This window comes from Fusarium poae, chromosome 1 (genome assembly GCF_019609905.1).
Source record: "Fusarium poae strain DAOMC 252244 chromosome 1, whole genome shotgun sequence".
Classification (NCBI taxonomy): domain Eukaryota; kingdom Fungi; phylum Ascomycota; class Sordariomycetes; order Hypocreales; family Nectriaceae; genus Fusarium; species Fusarium poae.
Window position 1 is genome coordinate 902,447 of NC_058399.1, and position 20,125 is coordinate 922,571.

General features: G+C 43.4%; 3 protein-coding genes across 3 annotated transcripts; 1 reads left to right on the forward strand and 2 right to left on the reverse strand.

Annotated features, from left to right (window-relative positions):
• Positions 1-2,169: 2,169 nt before the first annotated feature.
• On the reverse strand, positions 2,170-3,304 carry FPOAC1_000328 (uncharacterized protein; the record flags this gene model as incomplete). The annotated part of the gene is made up of 2 exons (XM_044844944.1): positions 2,170-2,658; positions 3,065-3,304. The coding sequence occupies 2 exons, from the start codon at positions 3,302-3,304 to the stop codon at positions 2,170-2,172; spliced, it is 729 nt and encodes a 242-aa protein (XP_044710860.1).
• Positions 3,305-14,455: 11,151 nt separating this feature from the next.
• FPOAC1_000329 (uncharacterized protein) lies at positions 14,456-17,007 on the forward strand (the record flags this gene model as incomplete). Its single annotated transcript, XM_044844945.1, has 4 exons — positions 14,456-14,597; positions 14,870-14,906; positions 15,648-16,289; positions 16,374-17,007. 4 exons carry the CDS (start codon positions 14,456-14,458, stop codon positions 17,005-17,007), a joined length of 1,455 nt encoding a protein of 484 aa, XP_044710861.1.
• Positions 17,008-17,588: 581 nt separating this feature from the next.
• On the reverse strand, positions 17,589-18,670 carry FPOAC1_000330 (uncharacterized protein; the record flags this gene model as incomplete). The annotated part of the gene is made up of 2 exons (XM_044844946.1): positions 17,589-17,606; positions 17,837-18,670. 2 exons carry the CDS (start codon positions 18,668-18,670, stop codon positions 17,589-17,591), a joined length of 852 nt encoding a protein of 283 aa, XP_044710862.1.
• Positions 18,671-20,125: the final 1,455 nt, after the last annotated feature.

A 20,125-nucleotide genomic window follows, 5' to 3' on the forward strand; every position in this document is an offset into this window, starting at 1 on the left:
TCTCAAATCAACATAAGTACTACAGAACTCTTGTCTCTACAATGAAATGCTGCCAAGAAACTTTGACTCAGTTCATTTCTTGGCACTCGGCAACTGAGAGTGAAAACGACAAACTAACTCGCACACCAAGACACTACCAAGACAGGCACAAGAGACTCCTGTCATCATAATCTCTGTACTACCAAAGATCGGAACGCTACCATTCATCATCACAAGAAAGAGATAGGCTTACACGTATTGTGCCAGTATATCTTAATTCGTGATACTTTATACGGTCGGTTGTCGTTATAGCTCAAACGTCACCCACCAAGCTTGGTATTGAGTTAAGTAGTATCGCTTTCATGGATCAGAAACAACGAGAATCATAATACTATGGTTATAGAAGTCGAACGTCACAAGAAAGTATTGTGGAGGCTAGTTGTGAATACCGTTATTCACTACTTAGACGTTGCCACTAACGAAACGGCCACATCTCCACTGACCACGGCCGTTACACAAAAGAATTCAAACGTCGAATGACATTTATGCATACAGAGAGGCTGAAATGAAAGCACAAGTTTCATTAGAGTTTGAACAAGGTATATAATGACTTTCCATGCCAACCAGCAGACGTTCCAGGAGTGCAGCTTTCTTATTTGTAAGTATATCACTAAGTGTCTCCCCCACGCAAAAACAAATCATGTTAGTGCATATGATGATGAACGTTTATATGAGCACGCGTAGCATTCTACTTTAATATGTTGATGAGCAGAAATCGCCTCTTTAGTGGTTGTATATACGATATGTCGAGACTCAGGAACGAAGAGAATCAACATTTAATAAATACGTTTGACACCGGAAAGATGTCAATGCAAAACGGCTCGTAGAAAGTTTCTATATATAGGATTACTCTTAGATGCCCAGCTGAGTTGCCGCAGAATTACGGCGAAACGGACGCAGCATTGTCAGTTTAGCGATCCGCATATGATGGATTCGATCAAGCGAACACATCTGTACACCTCTTCACATAGATAACGGAACAGATTGGAGTCTACCTTGAAGTTGCCTTGCTGGGGCCGATTCCGCCCAGTAATCCAATACCCCTGGAACAGGAGCACATGGCTCTTGCACTGAACTGATTCAGTAACACTTGTATAACAGGATTCTTAATCTGTAGAAAGATACCCAGGATGGAACAGGATCTGTATTGGGAGCTTACAAAGTGAAAATATATGATAAGCGCTTGGCTAGAGGAACGGACTGCCTTGAAAACCCCGGTTCTCGTTTGAGTGAAAGAAGAAACCACATATGACTCCAGTCTGAAAGCAATCAAGCTAATAGAAACTACAGAAAGAGGCCATGTACTCTAAATAGAGCCTTCGAATGCAACGTTTATCTTGAAGAAATGCCCTCCGTGGTAGGTACTTGTGAATAAAGGGTCTAACCTGCCCTTCTTCATCTTGTGAATCGGAACTCCAGCATTGCACATCCAAGCAGCTCACCAGTAAAAGACTTTCCTACCAGAGTCCAGTTAAATATTGATACCTAAACATGAATGTCTAGTGGTAACAACGCAGACAATATCCGTTCTTGGTTGCAAGACACCACAGCTGCAGCAGACTTCTGGCAAGTGTAGATGACGCAAGGCTCCACGGTCAATGGCCTAAAATCTTGAGATGACCAATATTCAGCATGAGTTTATTGTGCCTGAATAAGAAATGAAACTCATCGATACGATCCCAAAGACACATCATGTTGAAGTTGGTCAAGTTCATACAGCCAATACTACACCTACATAAGTCAGGCGCCTCTTTGCCAACCAAGAACTCTAGAACTCTACATCAAAGATCAGCAATGTAGGCAATAGATAGAAAAGATAGAATAGACTAGAATAACAATCTCTGAGGTCGAGATAAAGCTATCAAGACGTCTCGTCGACGTGGATGCAAGGGCTTTCGAGTTGACAATCGAGTCACTGGACGAATGCAAGGGGGCCAATGTGGTCATCGTGCACAACATATCAAAGTTACGCAACCAGAGCCAAAAAGTATTTAAAACCGGTTCATTCGGATAAAACATACATCGTATCGGTCATATTTTTCTCAAAGCACATAATGTCTTTCGAGTGTAAGTGAGTTATCTACCCTGTATCACCGGGCCTGTAACTCCAAGAGCTGCCCCTTCAGATGCTCAAATCTCCTCCATATCCTCCAAGTCATCAAGGGCAGGAAAGTCGCCGACCTCAACCCGCTCCGGCCTCACAAAGACACCGTGTTTGAGCTCTGAAGGCTCTCCCCAGTACCGCGTGCCAGCGATGCTGCCATCGTTCTTGCCAACGGGCTCGTCCAGCCTGACAGCAACCCAGCTTCCGAGACCGCCGGGAATCTCCTTGACCTCACCGACGTACTGGATGACGCCGCGTCGAGTATCCTCACCGCCAACGCGACACCGGCGGCCTACAGCAATGCCCCGCGTGGCCACCTCTCTGTCGAGAGCGTTGAGCTTGGCCTGCTCGTGGCTAGGGGCATCGGGGTCGAAACGGCCCAGCTTCTGTGCCTTCTTCCAGGCAAGCACCGAGTCGGGCTTTTTCTCATACTCTTCCTCGGGCATGACATACTTGTCAACGCCCGCGGTATCGTTCAGGTTGATACGGGAGGCCGGAGGCCGTGTGTCAATTACCTGAGGAAATCCCTGTCAGCCTTACCCAAAGCATTGGAGAGCAGAGAAAAGGTGTTTGGTGGCATTGGCGACAGGGCCCCTGCCAACTGCAAAGTTAAAAAACAGAGAAAAAGACGATGATGATCGTTGGGTCCTCTCTTGGATCGAAACAACTCAACGTATGTCCACCGCCTCTCCCGCTTGGCCCCCGCTCCTTCGCCACTTTATCCAAGTGCCAGCTCAGCAAACAACGCCGTAAAAGCTGACGAAGCTTAGAACCTTGACCTGGGAAAGGGAAACAAGCTAATAAGGGAAGAAGGATAACTGGCGGCGAATATAGGGGGGAAAACAAGACAACCACAGGCCAAGGCTAAAAGGTACAGTACCAGAAGGACAAATGAGAGAGGCTGTGTGCACTCTGACTTACATGAAGTTCTGCATATGGGGCCAGGGGAAAGTTGGACAAGTGGGTGTCATCCTCGTTAGGCGCCTCAATGGCGATAGCCTCTGCGCCAGCCGTGGGTTTGAGCGAGAGTCGCTGACAACCTGGTGGAACACCCGTGACAGTCTCAAGCTTTGTCTTGAGCTGGGAGATGGACCACGAGGGAGTGATTCGGCGCTCCGACTGCGCGAATTCAGAAATGACAACGAGCGGGACGTCTGCCATAGTAACAAAGATTGGCGGGGTATGTGATATATCGGTGTGTACAGTAGGTAACTAAAAGCAACTCTGTAAGTTTTTGTTTAGGCAGTTAGTCTTTTAGCTGGGCAGCGGTCAGGGAATTATTGCGAGACGCCTGCGCCGCATCAAAAATAGAATTTCAGGCGCTGTAGCAGTAAACAGAAATCACCCACCGGTCAAAACCAAAAGTGGTCTTTTTTTTTGTTTTGTTTCCGTCCTTGTCCTTGTTGGAAGAAAAAAGAAGTCGAGCCTTTCTTTGTCGTCCTTTGCCTTTGTTTGGTTGAGAAACGATGAGAATGATGGAACTGGAGTAAGTGTGGTGGGGTTACGGTTATGCAGTCCAGGGTTCCAAGGAAACACCTATTCCCATCTAATGTGTGCTAAGGCAGGTCTAGCAAATAAGAAAAAGAAAGAATTAAAAAAAAAAAGCAATTGAACCTAAAAGAGACAGAAAGAAACAGAAAGAAGTAAATTCCGATTAGAACCGAGATATTCAGGGCTTACGCATTACAAACATAAAGTCTCATCCATCACATCTCATATATAACGTTTTAGATTAGTTCGTTCTTCTTTTACTGAGGGGTTCAGTGATCTACTATGGAGCATCATGTTAATTAATAGGTTGGTTCGTAATGATTTAGAAAAGGCAGTTTAGCCTACCACTTCAAAAGCTCTTACTAATAGATGGACTATCATCTGGGTACCTACCGAATGTTCAGACGGTAATTAGTGCGAACCAGATTACCCGCATATACAATACCACACCTCTGGTTACCTATTATAGTTCTCAAGTTCACCTTAGTATCACTGTGATAGGTCGAGTGGAGTAAACAGGCGTATAAAACAAAAGCAACTACCGTAACTTGCATCATTATCACCAACCAACGAACTCCCAAGCGTCGGCCAACTCGGAAAGTTTACTGGATTGACGAGATTACGGCATTAAGCTGATGATCCATAAAAAGCATTTATAAATCTGTTCGAATCTGGTATGCAACTCATCAGCTGCCGAGATAAAAAGGCAATTATCGTTCGCATTCGCCTCTCTGAACCTGGATGCCAGACTCAAAGATCGCCCAAAGACCCTGGTTTCAGAACTATGTATAGGCTATACGGATCTGAGATACGCATAGTTTGTGGCAGCTGATTCAATGATTGTACTCAGCCATGATCTGACCGACAGAAGCCATCATGGCAAACTGCACACCCTATAAACTGCTTGAGTATCTGTGAGCCGGCTGGCATACCTGAGCTTTCGATATCGCCAAAGCTTTCCTTCTTCTCTTTCTGTAATAGTATGAACCAATTTCTAGTCAGTACCTTGCATACTCCACTAGCTAAATATGATAGATCCAGTCTTGTGTCCTTCATATTGACAGATAGATGTACGGGCTTCCGCCGCCGCCGCCGCCGCCGTTACTTCCTTCAGCCCGTGTCCGCAACTCCCGTTCTACGGACCCGAAACAACTTGCATGGTTTATCCTTATTGAATTCTGCGGACGATGCTCCCCGCTGCAGCAATAAATCGAAAAGGGTGTTTTTGAAGGAGGATGAGTCTGCGGCTGAAGGGTGCCGGAAGAACGTTGGTTGTCGGCAATAGTTGACACCCTTGACTTCTATGGGACCGGTCTACCCTCCAACACGTAGATCATGGTTCCCCGGTCTAATATTGTATACAGCCAAGGATAACAAAGGCAACAAGTAATAGACTCTGAACACACTACCATGACTGCCTGAGTACCTTGCTAAAGACATGACAACTCAGCACTTGCTTTGCCACACGCGGAGCTGTAGCGGCATGACCGACCTGCATATAATCTGAGCTCAGTGCTGTGTTTGCAGTCTTATCGATGGACTCGACTGTCGTACCCACAGATCAAGCTTGTCCGCAAGCTAAGCAACTCATGGATGGCCATGTCACTTTGTGTCGTGTGTACGTTCTTCGATTGACTAGCACAAGGCTGTCGATATCCGAACAGAACAAACATGGTAGCAAGATTACCAGTATTGAGATAGGTATTGGCACTCCGCAAGTTGCACTAAGATCTGAATTTACGCCAGACTTCAAATGCAAGGAGCCGTGCTGCCGTTCAAACAGCTGGGGATGAAACGCTTTACCCTGACATCTATTCCATGGGTCCCCCCATGACACGTCACATCCCACCCACCAAGGGTTCGCAGCAGATGATTTCCAAACCGAGTGGCTGAATCTAGGTTTTTCTGAATTCTGCCATTTATCATCCAATTGCCAGATTGCCTCACTAAAGCCGGCCCGGTTATCGACGTGGACGATGCAGACGTTATCGTCTGATTGTCATCGAGATGCGTGACGTATTGCGAAGAGAGAAACGTTGCAGGACGAAGGACCTCCAAGTTAAACGTTCACCACGCGATAGAGTTGAATTGATAGTCGGACATATTGAAGTGATGTCAACAAGGCGTTTTCTGTAGTGTATTTGCAAATTCCCTCCCGGACCACACTATGTTCCGGCGTAAATCAACAGTTGTTGGACAAAGTCTTGTCCTGCAAACTGTTCTTACTTTGTCGGTAAATGGTAAACGTTCACCGCTTTAGAAAAGGGAAATCGTATAAGCCGTGAGAGCGGGGATTATTAGGAAGCTCGAAATCTGGACCGGCGACTAGCGATACATCTTGATAACGAATAATTGCAAGTTCCCAATCTATGGAGCGTCTGTCTCGAAACACGCTGATCGACTGTTACTGTGCTGTACCTACCGTAGTCGCTCAGCTCGGCCAATCCTCTCCATTGTTTGACACGGAGTGTGCATATTGTAGCAATATCCTGGACTTTGGTTTCTGTCCATCATTTAGCTACGTTCGGTATCCAGTCGTTGGGACTCCACACACTCGGTTCAGCGAGCAAGCGAATGACGCGCGCAGACGAGCATGGTTGTATTGGTTGAGCTTCCTGCGATATACTTCGGTTGATAGTCGCGTAGTTATCGTCCTTGGACAGCGTGCCACTTCAGCAAGGCCGGAGCAATTTGGTCTGCGTTTATTTGCCAGCGCTGAGGAGACAAACTATTCCGGAGAAAATCAATAGGCTTGTGACGTATCTTTCTGAACCCCGAGTTTGCCGACTTTCTTTCTTCCCACCTCCAATTCTCCGCAGGAACGTGCGTGCTATGCATGAGACCCTTCAGAATGTTCCAGCCATTCAAGTCTTGGCAAGCTGGCCCACCAGTGGGTTGGATGATAGCCCGAAGGAAGACATACACATGCGCCGCAGCTCACTTGACACACGGTTTCGACCTTGGTTCGCCCTTGGTTCGTCTCAGGAAGTGTGGTCTTTAGGGCCTGTCCGAGCGAAATCCGCAATGCCACATCCGTGAACCTTTGATGGTGTATGGTAGATTAGATGGGTTAGCGTGGCTCGAGCCCACCGCCTAACAGTCCGTCCCTTTCAGCACTTCAAGGTACCCTTTTAGCAGGTTGATATAATCAACAATAGCCGCAGAAAATTGCATTGCGGTGAGAGAAAGGTGTGAAGAAGTGATTCGAAGTAACAATGAACGGGTGAGTCTTTGTTCAGGCATCGACACCTACACTGACCGAATCAGCTGCCCAACTATAATATGCCGTCATTGGGATGAATTCATATGGAAGATACCATTGCCTTGGGCTTGGCCGCGTTTCAACCAAACTGCTATTTCATGCCACTCGTCATCATGGCTTGCTGCTGATGACAGCGTGCATTGATGCCATATTTTTTGTGCCAGAGACACTTAGCATTAAACGTGCCTGCCCAAGAGCTAGAGCCAGAGCCAGAGCCCTGGACAGCAGATCTAGTTCGTCTCTCCACATCACCCTTGCAACCCAAGGACATATATATGCAAAGAGTTGGAAGTGATGCTTTAGCGAAAGGGCAGCTTCCTAGCCAGCTAGCCCAACAGAGGCGGAATCGTGCCGAGCAGCCTGAAAAAGGAAGCATGAGTTGGAAAATTCTTCATCGAGGTGGAGGTAGTGTGGCGGTCACGACGCCCATTGAGGTGGAAACCCTGCTGGAAGTTCTCTGACTGTGGGCAGCAGACGACGTGGCAGTCTCAGAAAGGCTCGGAACCTAAGCCCTATTATATGTGGGAGCCGGACTTATGATGGTCTGTAGTAATAGCAACATCCAGTTCATCAAGCATTGCAGGAAGACACCAGGGACAGCGGATGGCGATATGCGATCTGAGAGGCCTGCGGGGCAATGGTTCGCTGCTGTTGCATCATTAGCCACACTAGCAACGGCTTCCGTGTAACGCCATCTTTAACCTGAGCGTGTCTGGTTCTCCACCCTCGACGTGCTGTGCAGTTCGAATCGAACATCCAAAACTTCTAAGACTGGCGAACCCAAAGTGTGGTACCTCCAAGCCTTATGGTGTTATTCATGTTCGCAAACGCGAGTAGTGTCTGGCCTCAATAAAGTCATCATAAGAAGCCGCCTCATTTCTGAGTAAAGCCAGGTTTTTGGCCACTCTAACGCTCTTTATTCATTATCTGCTGATTTTGGATATCCCAAATTGTTGTCTTTACATGCGTGTATGCATTTCAGACTTTGACCCAACTTCCAGTGAACGGATGCAACAGCCAGCGCGCAGAGACCACCTCTGGTCGCATGATGCGCACTCAACAACTTGTAAGTAACAAGGCATGACCCATGAAACTAACAGAATTGGTTATTAGTTGCTCGACGCTGGCCTTGGTGTCAGTCTTTTCGGTGTACCAGCCCCCGACTGATGATGTGGTAAGTGTGTTTGGCTGTGCAGGACGTTTTAGACAAGCCTCTCGTGAATCTCTCTCTGACCGCCAATTCATCACAGAATTGTATACTTCCCAGGGATGTTCCTGGTGAAGGGCCATTAGCGGGCACGACGTGGAGCAAACGACGACCCGTGAAAAACACGGGACTGAGCATTTTGAAAACAAGATCGTAGATTGACTCTCAAGCAGGAAGCCTCCCGTTTGTGAAAGCAATGTAATGTACAGTGTACAGATAGTGTCCAAGTGCTGGTTCTGCCAGCTATAGAAGTGTGCTGACAAACTATCTCTGCTCCACCAATTGATCACCGTAGGCCGGATGTTTTAGCGGGTCATGTCGTAGAGTAGCTCGGGCCGGGCCTCTCTATCAGATCGGTCTCGACATCAAACGTTTGAACAAAAGATTGTCGAATCGGCCATACGTAATAATTTTGTGCAAAGGGCCTCAGCCGAACAAAGAGGCGTGTCTGCACCAAGAAAGATGCGTGTGTGTATCGAAAACGTCTGTATCTAGGCTGAACGGGAGTTACGCACAGACGATCATTGGGCTCGTTCTTGCAGTGTGAGCCGTTGTCCAAGTGAGGCAAAGCTTGAGAAGTTGGCGATGGTGTGGACTAGGTAGTTCGACTTGCATGGGTTTGGCAGATGTCAAATGAGTATTGAATGGGTTTCTACCAGCCATAAAGGTCCGAGTCCATGGATGTTGCCCTGAAAGATCGACGATGACACAAAGACGATGACACAAAGATCAAAGCTGCTTTGCATTCGTGAGACGAAGGATCAAGTTTGTTCGGGGCACTTGTATCAGAGTTCAGAAAAGCAATTCAGTGCCTGCCATGAGTGCTCTTTCTGTCTACTACCTTGCGATTTTTTTCGGCCTGGCCTCGGGGGGTCAGAAAACATGAGACCCGCCTCCACCAAAATTCGCTGTTAAACCACTGGTTCACGTCTCATGTTTTTCGACACCTCCTAGCCTGGGTTCATATCAAAAGGAAAGTGCGGATGCAACCGACGGCAAGGACTAGCATATTGGGCATGGAGGCCCCTGCCTACCAAGCAGGTACTCTGTAGGTGAGTGATTCTTAGGAAGGCAGGTACAAGTTGATCCTGGCGTTCATAAAAGCTTCGCTCACCTTAATTGGAATAGTGAATCCTTATTTAGGATTTTGTCAACTGAACAAGGCAACTAATATGAATGTAACGATTGGCTACAAGTCTACCACCAGTAGAAATGTTCAATTTTGGTGAGTCCTGTCAGGCCAATACTGCAGTAGAACTACCTTAGTACCTGGAAACTATCAGGTACCTATTAGTGCGGAAGTACACCTTAACCCCTGTATTAATGTACTATGGATTCATTTAATAAAGGTATGTATAGGGGATTATAGATAAATCAGAAGAGTATACTAAGATAAGTAAGGTTTATAAAGAATAAATTAATATTTAAAAATAGGGTTTTTATAATATATTAAGAAGTAACTTTTTATATTCTAAAACCTAGTTAATTTACTTTATTTTAAAAGAATAGCTTCTAGCCTATAAGGTATAAAATAATAAAAATAAAAAAATATATTTTTAAGAATAGCTTTTTAAGTAATTTTAATAGCTTTATAGAACTTTTAATTAATAAGTTAAATTATATAGGTCTTTTTAATTTAAGCCTTTATTTAAGCCTATATATATTTAATAAGATTAAAGTTAAGGCTATAAGTAAGCTATAGAGGCTAGTAAAAATTAAAGAAAATATAAGCTATATATATCTTAATTAATTTTAATTTATAAGATAAGGTATTATTTTATATTAAGGAATAAGTTAGGTTTTTAATTTAAAATTAATATATTAAAAGTAAAATTTACTATTAATATATATTAGAATTAATTTTATTTTAAGCCTTATTCTATATAAAGAATAGTTTTTTCTTTTAATTAATAAAATAGGCTTAAAATATCTATCTATTAATATACTTATATATTTTAATATATTTACTAGGGTCTTTATCTTAAAAGACTATAACTTATTTATAGCTATTACTTGTACTATTAACCTAGGTCTTATTAAATTAAATTTAAAGCTTTTAATTATATAAAGTAAAATGCCTTTAAAAGAAAATAAAAATAATTTAATTTTATTAATACTTATTAAAAAGCTAGATTTATAGTAATTAAATTAAGTAGTAATTATTAACTAAGGCTAGGGTATAAGATAAAGCTCTATTAAAAAAGCCTTTAAAGAAAAAAAGCTTTTCTTTAAGCTTAATCTATAGGAAAATATAGTAAGACTATAAGGGGGTATTAAAAGTAGCTTTTATTTACTTAATAATATTATTAAAGATAACTCTAGGGCATTTAATATAATTAAGGGATATAAAGAGATATATAATAGTATATTATACTTACTATATTATTAGTTTAAGCCTTTATATAATTTTCTTATAATTCTAATTAATATTAAAATATAAAGTTAAAATCTTAATCTTTTTATTATAAGTTATTATAAGACTATTAAGCCTATAGTTAAGATTATAATTAAAATTATAGTAAAAGATTATAATATAATTAAAGGCTTTTTATATAGCTTACTTATTAATAATAATAGCTTTAGTAATTAGTTAAATTACTTAATAAAGGCTAATATATTAATAATAAAGAATTCTACTTATAAGAGAAGGCTAGGTTAGAGAAATAGCTACTTAAGTAGCTATAAAAGCTTAAAGTTATACTTATAACTTAATATACTTATAGTTAAATTAATAAGAAAAATAGCTATTTTTATAAAGAAAAAAAACCTATTATTAGTATTATTAATCCTTATAGATAATATAACTTTAAAATTATTATTATCTTTATTATTACTATTATTAAAAGTATTATAGAAATTATCTTTATTATAGCTACTAGCTAGGCTAGGTATATTACTTATAATAGCTTTAAATTTAATTATAAATAAAGGTAAAATATATTATTATAGAGTTAAAGGTAAATTAATTAGTAAAAAAGGCCCCTTAATTAAAAGGCTATTAAGGTATTATAGCCTATATATTATAGGCTTTATAGCTATTTAAGGCTAAAAGGCTATAAATATATATTTTAATTAAAAAGGCTACTTAGGATTTAATAAATAATAAATTAAAGAAAAATTAATTTTAATTAAATTAATTAATTATATAAGGCTTTTATAGGTATATTTAAATAAAGAAAATTTATATAATTTAAATAAATACCTTATTATTATAAGAAAAAAATTATATTAAAATTAAAACCTTAAATATAAATTTTTTAAATATTATTTTACCTTTTAAGCTTAAATAATAATTAATATTAACTAGGTATCTTAAGGTAAAATTATTAATAACTACTTTAATAAGGACCTACTATAACCCCCTGTAAAAAACCTACTTATAGTATAACTAGTATATAAAAATTCAAGCTTTATTAAAACTACTAATACTTATAATTATAAGAGATTATAGTAATTATATAATATAGTAAAAGGTTAAGTATATAATTAAGTTTAATTATCTATAATATTAATAAAGCTTTTATTTTAGCTTTTTAATTTTATATTAAACTCTTAACTATATATATAAATTTCTTTATCTATAGACTTTAATTTAAATAAAGTTTCTTATTATTTAAAATACTTATATTTATTTTTAATAGTTTAAATAAAAACCTTTAATTCTATAAATTATAATATATATTAACTTATTATATTTTAAAAAGCAATTTACCTTTTTATAAGGCTAGTTTTACTTTTAATATAGTAATATATTATATTAAATTATTATATTTCTTATTAAATTTATTATAGGTTCCCTTAAAGAATAAAAAGGCTAGAAAGTTATAGAATTTTATAGTTAAATATAGTTAATATTATATTATTTTTAATTAATAATAATTATCTTATAAAGATATATCTTAGCCTCTTTATTATAAGGGTATATAAACCTTAGAATTAAATTAAAGTTATATATAAGGCTTTAATAATTTAACTTTAAGTATATTAAAAATATTATATATATTACTTAACTATTAAGCTATTATCTTTTAGCTAGATTATAAAGTAATATATAATTAATATTATAATTATAATCTAGGTTAACTTAATATATTATATAAATAATTAAAATAAAATAATTTATATCTTTTTTTCTAGTAATTTTATTAAGTAAAAAAGAAAAAAGTATATAATATTATTATAATTTTAATAGAGTTTTTATTTTTTAATATAGAGTTAACTTTATTAAACCTTATTAAAAAGTATAGCCTTATAGCCTTATAATATTATTTTATTACTAAAGTTTATTATTTTTAAGTATCTTATTTCTTCATGAAATGATTAAAATCTCAGTCATGCATAATAAAAATTCAAGGGTTAAGGTGTATATCGAGCCGAGCGCAACCGCAAATCACGTCCCGATGCAAACATCTCCACTGTACTTTAATTAGCACGGGTAGACCAGACAAATGGCCATCTCCAATGAATTTGACTTTGGTTCTAGCTTCCAGCTCGTTGCTGATAATCCCGATAACATGATCACTGACGCTGACTGACGCTGGAGCTGTCTCGAACTAAGTCAATAGGTGGTTCGTGCGAAGCCTCTAAAAACTCAGGCTAATATTTTAGTGGGAGTCTACAAACGGGCTTCATCATCTCAACTCACATGCATGTTGACCTCAATTTGGGCTATGCTGGGTAGGAAGCTAAACAATCGTCATCATGTATGCATTTCTCACCGGTCAGAGGAATGGATTGGGCTCACGAATACTTACAAATGCATGTTCAGTCCACTTATGGCAGCCCTCTTATCCCAGACAACTCATGCTTTGGATATAGCATGTTCCTTGTCTTGTGCCTCCAGCTTGGTGCTAACACCACCAGCGACCTCGAAATGAGACATACCCAGACGGTGGCTTAAAACACAGAAGGCCTCATGTTTCCAATCGGGATTGTATTTCTGTAAGCGAGCCAGTTTGCTTTGCAGACCGAAATCATGATTTCTAGGCATATATTTAAGGTTCATTCTGATACACTCTTCTTATGCAAGGCTTTGCGGCATGTCTTGAACGTTCGGTATGAAGACAGATTTATAAAGACTAGATATCAGGCCCAGCATTAAAAGTTGGAGAAAATAATAAACAGGAACATAGGCAATCGGTTAAATAAGCGAACTGGTAAACATGCCTGTCCAATGATGGTTAGTGTTGGAGATTTTGATACATACCCAGAAGAATGGGCAGGAACTGCCTGAGTGTTGGTTGCTGCACTTTCTGACCACGTGCTGAGAACTGGGCTGCAACGAATAAGGTACAGTCAATGCTCTTGTCATTCCGGTCAAGCATCCATACATTCTCCCTCAAACACCATCCATTCATTATATTTCCACGCCAAGATCGTGACCGATTCTTATCACAGATGGATGGACACCAACCAAGGTACACACTCAATGTTCTTTATTAGCCTTGCCGACTCCAAGCCAAGTGTCAATTGAAGGTTCCCTGCCCTTGTCGAGTCGAAGGCGAACAAAGGAAGACTGGCCCTGGCAAGTTCCCCCCCATGCGAAGATCGTAGCAACGTGGATCAGAGGGCGTCTGTGATGAGTTGGTGCAGAACCAGGGGTGTGAGGCTAATGCACTTAGCCTCACAGCTGGGGACAACGATAGACGCCAGCACCCCTCTCAGCCAAGGCCAAGGCAAGGCAAGACAGGGCCGCGGCTGTGCAAGGCGATGAAGTACTGGGTATCAAGAGCGTTGCGGTGTGCGCCGTCATACAGCAGTTCATCCAGCACCAAAAGCTTTTGTCTCCGTCCTCATGATGACAGGTTCCAGATCCGTTTTGTCATTTCGACGTGTGGCTGCCTTTGTCAGTGCTCTGTTGTTAAGGACACACGATCGGATAGGTACCATGACCTGGTATAGCAAATGAGCATGAAAGATGGACTTTGCTTTGCCGTAATGGTCGGCCGATCGGAAAATTGGGCGAACAAAGATGGGGACAATGGTCGAGACTCGATTGAGACACAATTCGGGATAACCTCATTTCTCAGCTTCATATCGGGCCAGCTCATTGAGCATGATGCACTCTGCGTTGCATCACCTAACTTGTCCTTTCTTTTTCGCTCCATACTTTTTCTACTCAATTCCTTCTTCTCCCGAACCACCCTTTCATTTCTTCAGGAGCAGTTGGGTACATTGTAGGCGCAAACTCCCAAGATATGAAACCAACACCAAAATCCATTCCAACATTGCCAGCATGCCATGCTAGCTACGCTCTTTCTCCAACATTTATCCCCGGCCTGTCGATGTCCTCTGCCTTATTACCAAATGTACATATCGACCCCACTTTACCTTACTTCTTCAATCCTTCACTATGAACAGTGACACACCTACTACACACGCCCCTCCCCTGCAAGCTTGGTTCCGCGCACCCCCCATGTTCCTAGACTCCTTGACCATCCTGTTCGTTCTTGATGAGCTCGTGCTTGTCGCTATGGATTTTCTTCGTCACCTAGGTACATTACAGGTTGGGCCTCCTGTAAAGACACACCATATTCACCGATTTCTGGGGATGCAATCAGACCCTGATTTATTTGCTGCATTGTCGTCTCCCCACAACGTTATGTCACTTCTACCGCCTCTTCTCAACTTAACAACTTCTCTCTGGCTTTGGGTTTGATAGTATTTCCGGGTTACATCCCCTTTCTTTTTTTTGAATCGTAACAGAGTCCACACGTTTGGAGTTATTGCACCTGGGTTTTCTTTCGTTCTGAATCCTCTCGTCTAGACCTCAGCCAAGACTGGAGACGACAAAAAGAGGAAGGGTAAGAGGAAAAAGAAGCAAAGCGATCCATACATAACGTGGGTCCCTGTCCTGCGCACAAGTTAGAGCTTCTGGAGGCATGTACTAGGTTAGTAGGGGCCCAGAAGAAGTTCTGACCGACGTTTTCTATATTCAAACCGGACGACCCTCGAAGATCTTGTTCTTCTTACCTCCCACGCATTGCCGCCTCAACGACTCATCCATCTTCCACCAGATAACAGCTCATGATAACAAGCCTTACCTTGGCCTCATTTACCTCGATTGGCGCCCCACGACCTGTTCTGCCTCACATACCATCTTATTCACATCCATTGGCTACAAAGAACCCTGGATATCACCAATCACATTTCTCTCGACCCATTTACGTCTAAGAGCCACGCTTCACGTCTGAACAGCCATCACTGTCGCCTGCCGAGACAGTTCTCCTCCTTTTTGCACCTTCGTGGCAACATAGTACCTTACTGAGCCCAACTGTATCGATACCTAACCCAGCTACCCACCACTACACTGCATCTACTACCACCAGGCCTCCAATACCACACTACACGACTATTAGATACTGAGACAACGGCAACACAAGCTATCGGATCTTTACAAGGTTCGAACTACTAAGCTTACTATCAAGTCCTACTTCATAAGCACGGTTTACACATCTGAGTATCGACTCGCCTGTCTGAACAAAGAACAAGGAGTGGACACAGCCCGTGACACCTTGATACATAACACTCCTGAGCAGCATTAGGCTTTCGGAAGCCGCTGCTAAACTCACTTTCTCACAAACACCTCGAAAAGTCGCCGAGCTGGCCCAATTCAAGAGCGAGTCTCCGCTCTGCCTTTTGCGGGCGGAGATACCACCATCCATCGTGAGTGTGGAAGACCGTCTCGATCAGGGGCGCACGCCTCGCCCATATGCCAACAGCTCCTCCGCTGGAAGACTGGGTTCTCAGGCTGTTGCGGTGGACTTTGCCGCCCTCTTAAAGGCATCTGGCTCTCATGAGCCTTCTGTCTCGCCGCCTCGTCGAACCCAGCCAGCTCCAGCTTTCACTTATCAGCAGCTCCCTCCCAAGATTCCAGCAGCTTCACCCCGACCTGTTGCGCATGTTCCGCCTCCACCACCTGTAGCCCCTGCACAGATGTCTGGAAGACGAGGCATGCCTCCCCATACCGGAGACCAGCCGCCTGTCAAAAAGCAGAGTAAGTGGTCGCCAGAGGAAGACGCACTCATCATTGAGCTCAGGGGGAAGGGGATGAAGTGGGAGGATATCTCAAAGCGCTTGCCTGGTCGAAGTGCGATAAGTTGCCGCCTACATTACCAAAATTACCTCGAAAGGCGGAGTGGATGGGACGAAGAGCGCAAGAACAAGCTTGCCAGACTCTACGAAAGGTCAGTAGCTTTGTTTGATCCATGAAACGCCAACGCCAGATCAAATAGCGCGTAAATCTTAGGCATATACTAACACGGTCTTAGATTCAAGCCTGAAATGTGGGCTAAGGTGGCGGAAGAGATGGCTGTCCCTTGGCGAGCAGCAGAGGCTATGCATTGGCAGCTAGGAGAGGCAGACATGGCTAGACGTGCAGGAGTCATCCCTTTCTCGTTGGCTGCAGTCAACGTCGAAGGAAACAACAACCACAGGAGCTCACCATCACGCAGCCACATTCACTCACATTCCCAGGGAAGCATGCCTCGCGACCTTGGAGTCCCATCACCACGAGTTGTGTACAACAGAGCGCCACCATTGCCCCCTGCCAGCAACCGAGCCATCATTTCCCGCCGAGAATCGATCCCACCACCTCCCCCTCTACCAATGGGTCCTGAGCCTGCCGAAGTCCAATATGTACCAGGCCCTGGATTGGCACCGATTCAGAACCAGCCTACGCCTCGAAGTGCTGGCATACTTCCTGGATTTGCTGAACTCACTGGTGGTGTCAGTCCCTACAGTACAGCTTCTGCTGTGCCCAACATAGGACCCGCGGCCGGGTTAGGCCAAGGACCCTTGTATTCAAGTCTCGCCAGTTACTCGATTGAGTCGGCCGGATCCAAGAGAAGAGCTTCCCCAGACCCGTATCAATACGAGCCAAATCAACGACGACGCATCGCATAGCTTGAACACTCAAGCGGTTGTATCACATATGTACTTGGGAGTTGGGCTATGAATATTTGTTGGCATTTCTTTAGCGACTCAACTCGCAACGGACGGTGTTTGGGTTACAGGAAGGGTAATGAATGTACGGCTTATCATTATGGGAATGCAGAGCATGTTGGGTCTTCCGAGAGGGCCTGGATGGCTACTCTGTCGGCCTAGAACATGCTCGAGAACTACAGCAGCCAGTCGGATTTCACGATGGAACAGGGAAATGTGCACATGATCTAATGGAAGAAAACCTTGGTGGGAAAATATGGGCGTGTTTTCTTTATTTCGATTCGCTTGATTGTCATTTATCATGTCATGAGTTCTTTCCTTTACTTTGCATCGGTCAGAGGCGTCTGAAGGACAGTGGATGCCATAGAAGCTGTTTGGAAGCCTGGCAATGGGAGCATTACAGAATAGGGTCAGGGGTGGCCCTAGAAAATACGGAGTTGCAAGAAATGGTGTTGTTGCTTTTAGTTGACAGCGCTTTGTCTTTGTTTGTCTTTTTGGTATTTCATGTTTGATAGACACTCACGGAAGCGATAGAGAAGGAATCACGGTAGATGGATAGCCTGTACAGTTAGCATTGCTACCTGAATTCGAAGATATCCCCAATGTAATGCAATCCCGTTGACGGGTTACTGCTTTTGCATGGTTTGACAAGCATACTATCCGTAACAAAACTCGCGGTGAATCGTGCATCTTCAGTTCATTTCGCATGCTCATCATATCCAATACATTTTCGTAACGCCCATACTTTTGACTTTCCACATACTTGGTCTCACGACGGCCGACTACATACCACCCACCAGTTATCCTTTTCATAACCGCTCTCTACAACCATGCCTCCAGCCGCTACAACGTCCTCCTCCAGCTCACCCTCTTTGTAGAGATGGTAGTAGCGCTGGAACGTGCCCCCAGGCTCTTGACCTTTGGGTTTGCGCATCACCCACGACACCAGGCGGTCCTGGTCACTGCCAGTGTCCCATCCGCGACGGCTCGACGCCTGCTCGAGAGCCCACACGTAGATCAGCACATGGCCCGTCTGGGGGATTACAAGCTCCAGCAACTCCGCAATGGCGGTCTGTCGACGCTCACGTGTCGACATGTGGTGCACAACAGCAATACAGATGACAAAGTCGGCAGCACCCTTGCGGTAAGGAAGAGAGAAGCCATCCGCAACAGCGACATCAACGTCCGATACCCTGGGATCAAGCTCGGCGCCGTCTTCCCGTGGCCGACGGAGCTCAGTACGGGCAAGCTGGACGAGGGCCTGACTTCGGTCTGAGCCAAAAATGTGGACAGCCGGGTTGACGCGCAGATACTTGCCGTTGCCACAACCAACGTCCAGACCGATACTCCCAACGGGCTGGGAATCAAGGAATCTGGCTACGCGGGGCCACGGCTTGTGACGAGTAGCTGAGAAGTGCGGTGCAATCTTCTCATAGACTGCGTGGACGTGGGTAGCCTCGTACGTCTCGGGCGCCTCTTCCGCTGCAGATTGTGAGAATGTTTCTGCGGGGGCTTGATCTTGAGCTCGATCCTGAGCTGAAGTTGATTGATCCGTTTGTTGCCCGAGTGGTCTGTTCTCCTGATCTCCAGCAACCGGTGTGGCCGATGGAACGACGCTTGCCATGATGATGATTGTTTGCCTTGAAGTTCCGTGCAGATTTTCCTTACAGGGCAGGGACTGGATTCGCAATCCTTGGCTCGTGAGATTTATGTCTCACAGGAGGGGCGTGTGTGAGATTTTGCTGGTGAATTGTTTGAGAGAGCTCAGACTTATCACAAATGAAATGGTTCGTTGGCTTCTTTCTTCAAGTTTGTTGGCGGTTTCTGTATATGGCAACTACTAATTTCTCAATATCCAGGTAGTGAGTGACAGTGACAGCCCTGGTTCGGCTGTGGCCCGCGATTACCTTATGAGTGGAGACCATATTTAGGCGGCTCCGTTTTGTGGCTTGAGTAGAACGGATCTTCACTCGTTTACTTCAAGGTTACCACAGACATCGATGAGAGATGAGTAACAAAATACAAACGCTACTAGTCAATATAGCTCATGCTAATATACGATCTAAGTTAAGCGAACATACGAGTCTCAGTCAAATAGTCAAACGCCCCCCTTGCTAAGTGCGGGATATTGGTGACTGTGCGTCAAGTTAATAAGAACAGCAGCTCTCTGTACGTAATGAGGTCTGGATGAAGTTCAAGTTGAGGATTACAGTACCTGAACGAACTATCCAGATGCAGTAGGTTCTATGGTACGTACATGATAACTGACAATTAGAAAGTTCAAACGTCAACTAATCCTCCCCTGTCAGATTTTGAGGCCCCTGGTCACGAACACCTCGGATCCGCTTCCAGGCCTCAAAGCTTCAACTCAATTTGGGGGTCTTTATATCGTCGACCCCCACAATCCCATCTCTCTTTGTACATGGATCGTTGTGTAATAAGTATCACATCGCATTTTCACATTCTCACCACCCAATCCCTTGGAAGAATTCCGCAAATCAGTCAGCCATCGAACACCCTTTTGGTGGCTTGTACGCCCCCCCTCCTATCACCGCTCGCGTGTCATCCAAGGTAGCCCTCGTGCTGCATGCATAATGCATATCTTCAGCAGACGAGAGCGTTCGTATCAAGGATCCGCGACACATATGTGGGTGGGCATGGGTGCTCCCGCTCGCTCGCTTGCCTGAAGAACAGGCAGGGCTGCACGTCATCTCAGGTCGAGACCAAAAGACTCCGACTCTTGTGTTTTCAGGCCTCAAAGGATCTGCTCAAAATTGGTGCCTTGCCTGAGCGATCCTAGCCGCCCGTTCACCCTATTCAGGTACCTTGGTTACGAAAGGGGGCAAACATGGCGCGAAAATGTCTTACAATGCCACGCCATGCTTCCCGTGTCGGCTTGGCTAAGAAAACAGCCATCGCACGTTTGATGATTGATAGCAATCTAAAAGGGCAACCCCCCTGTCAAGGATGGCAGCTGCATCTGACATGAACCGTTAATCTCACTCTCCCGCGCGTAGCGTCGGGACTTTTCACCACCCGTAACGGTGGACGTAGTATGCATCTTATGCGAATCTTATAA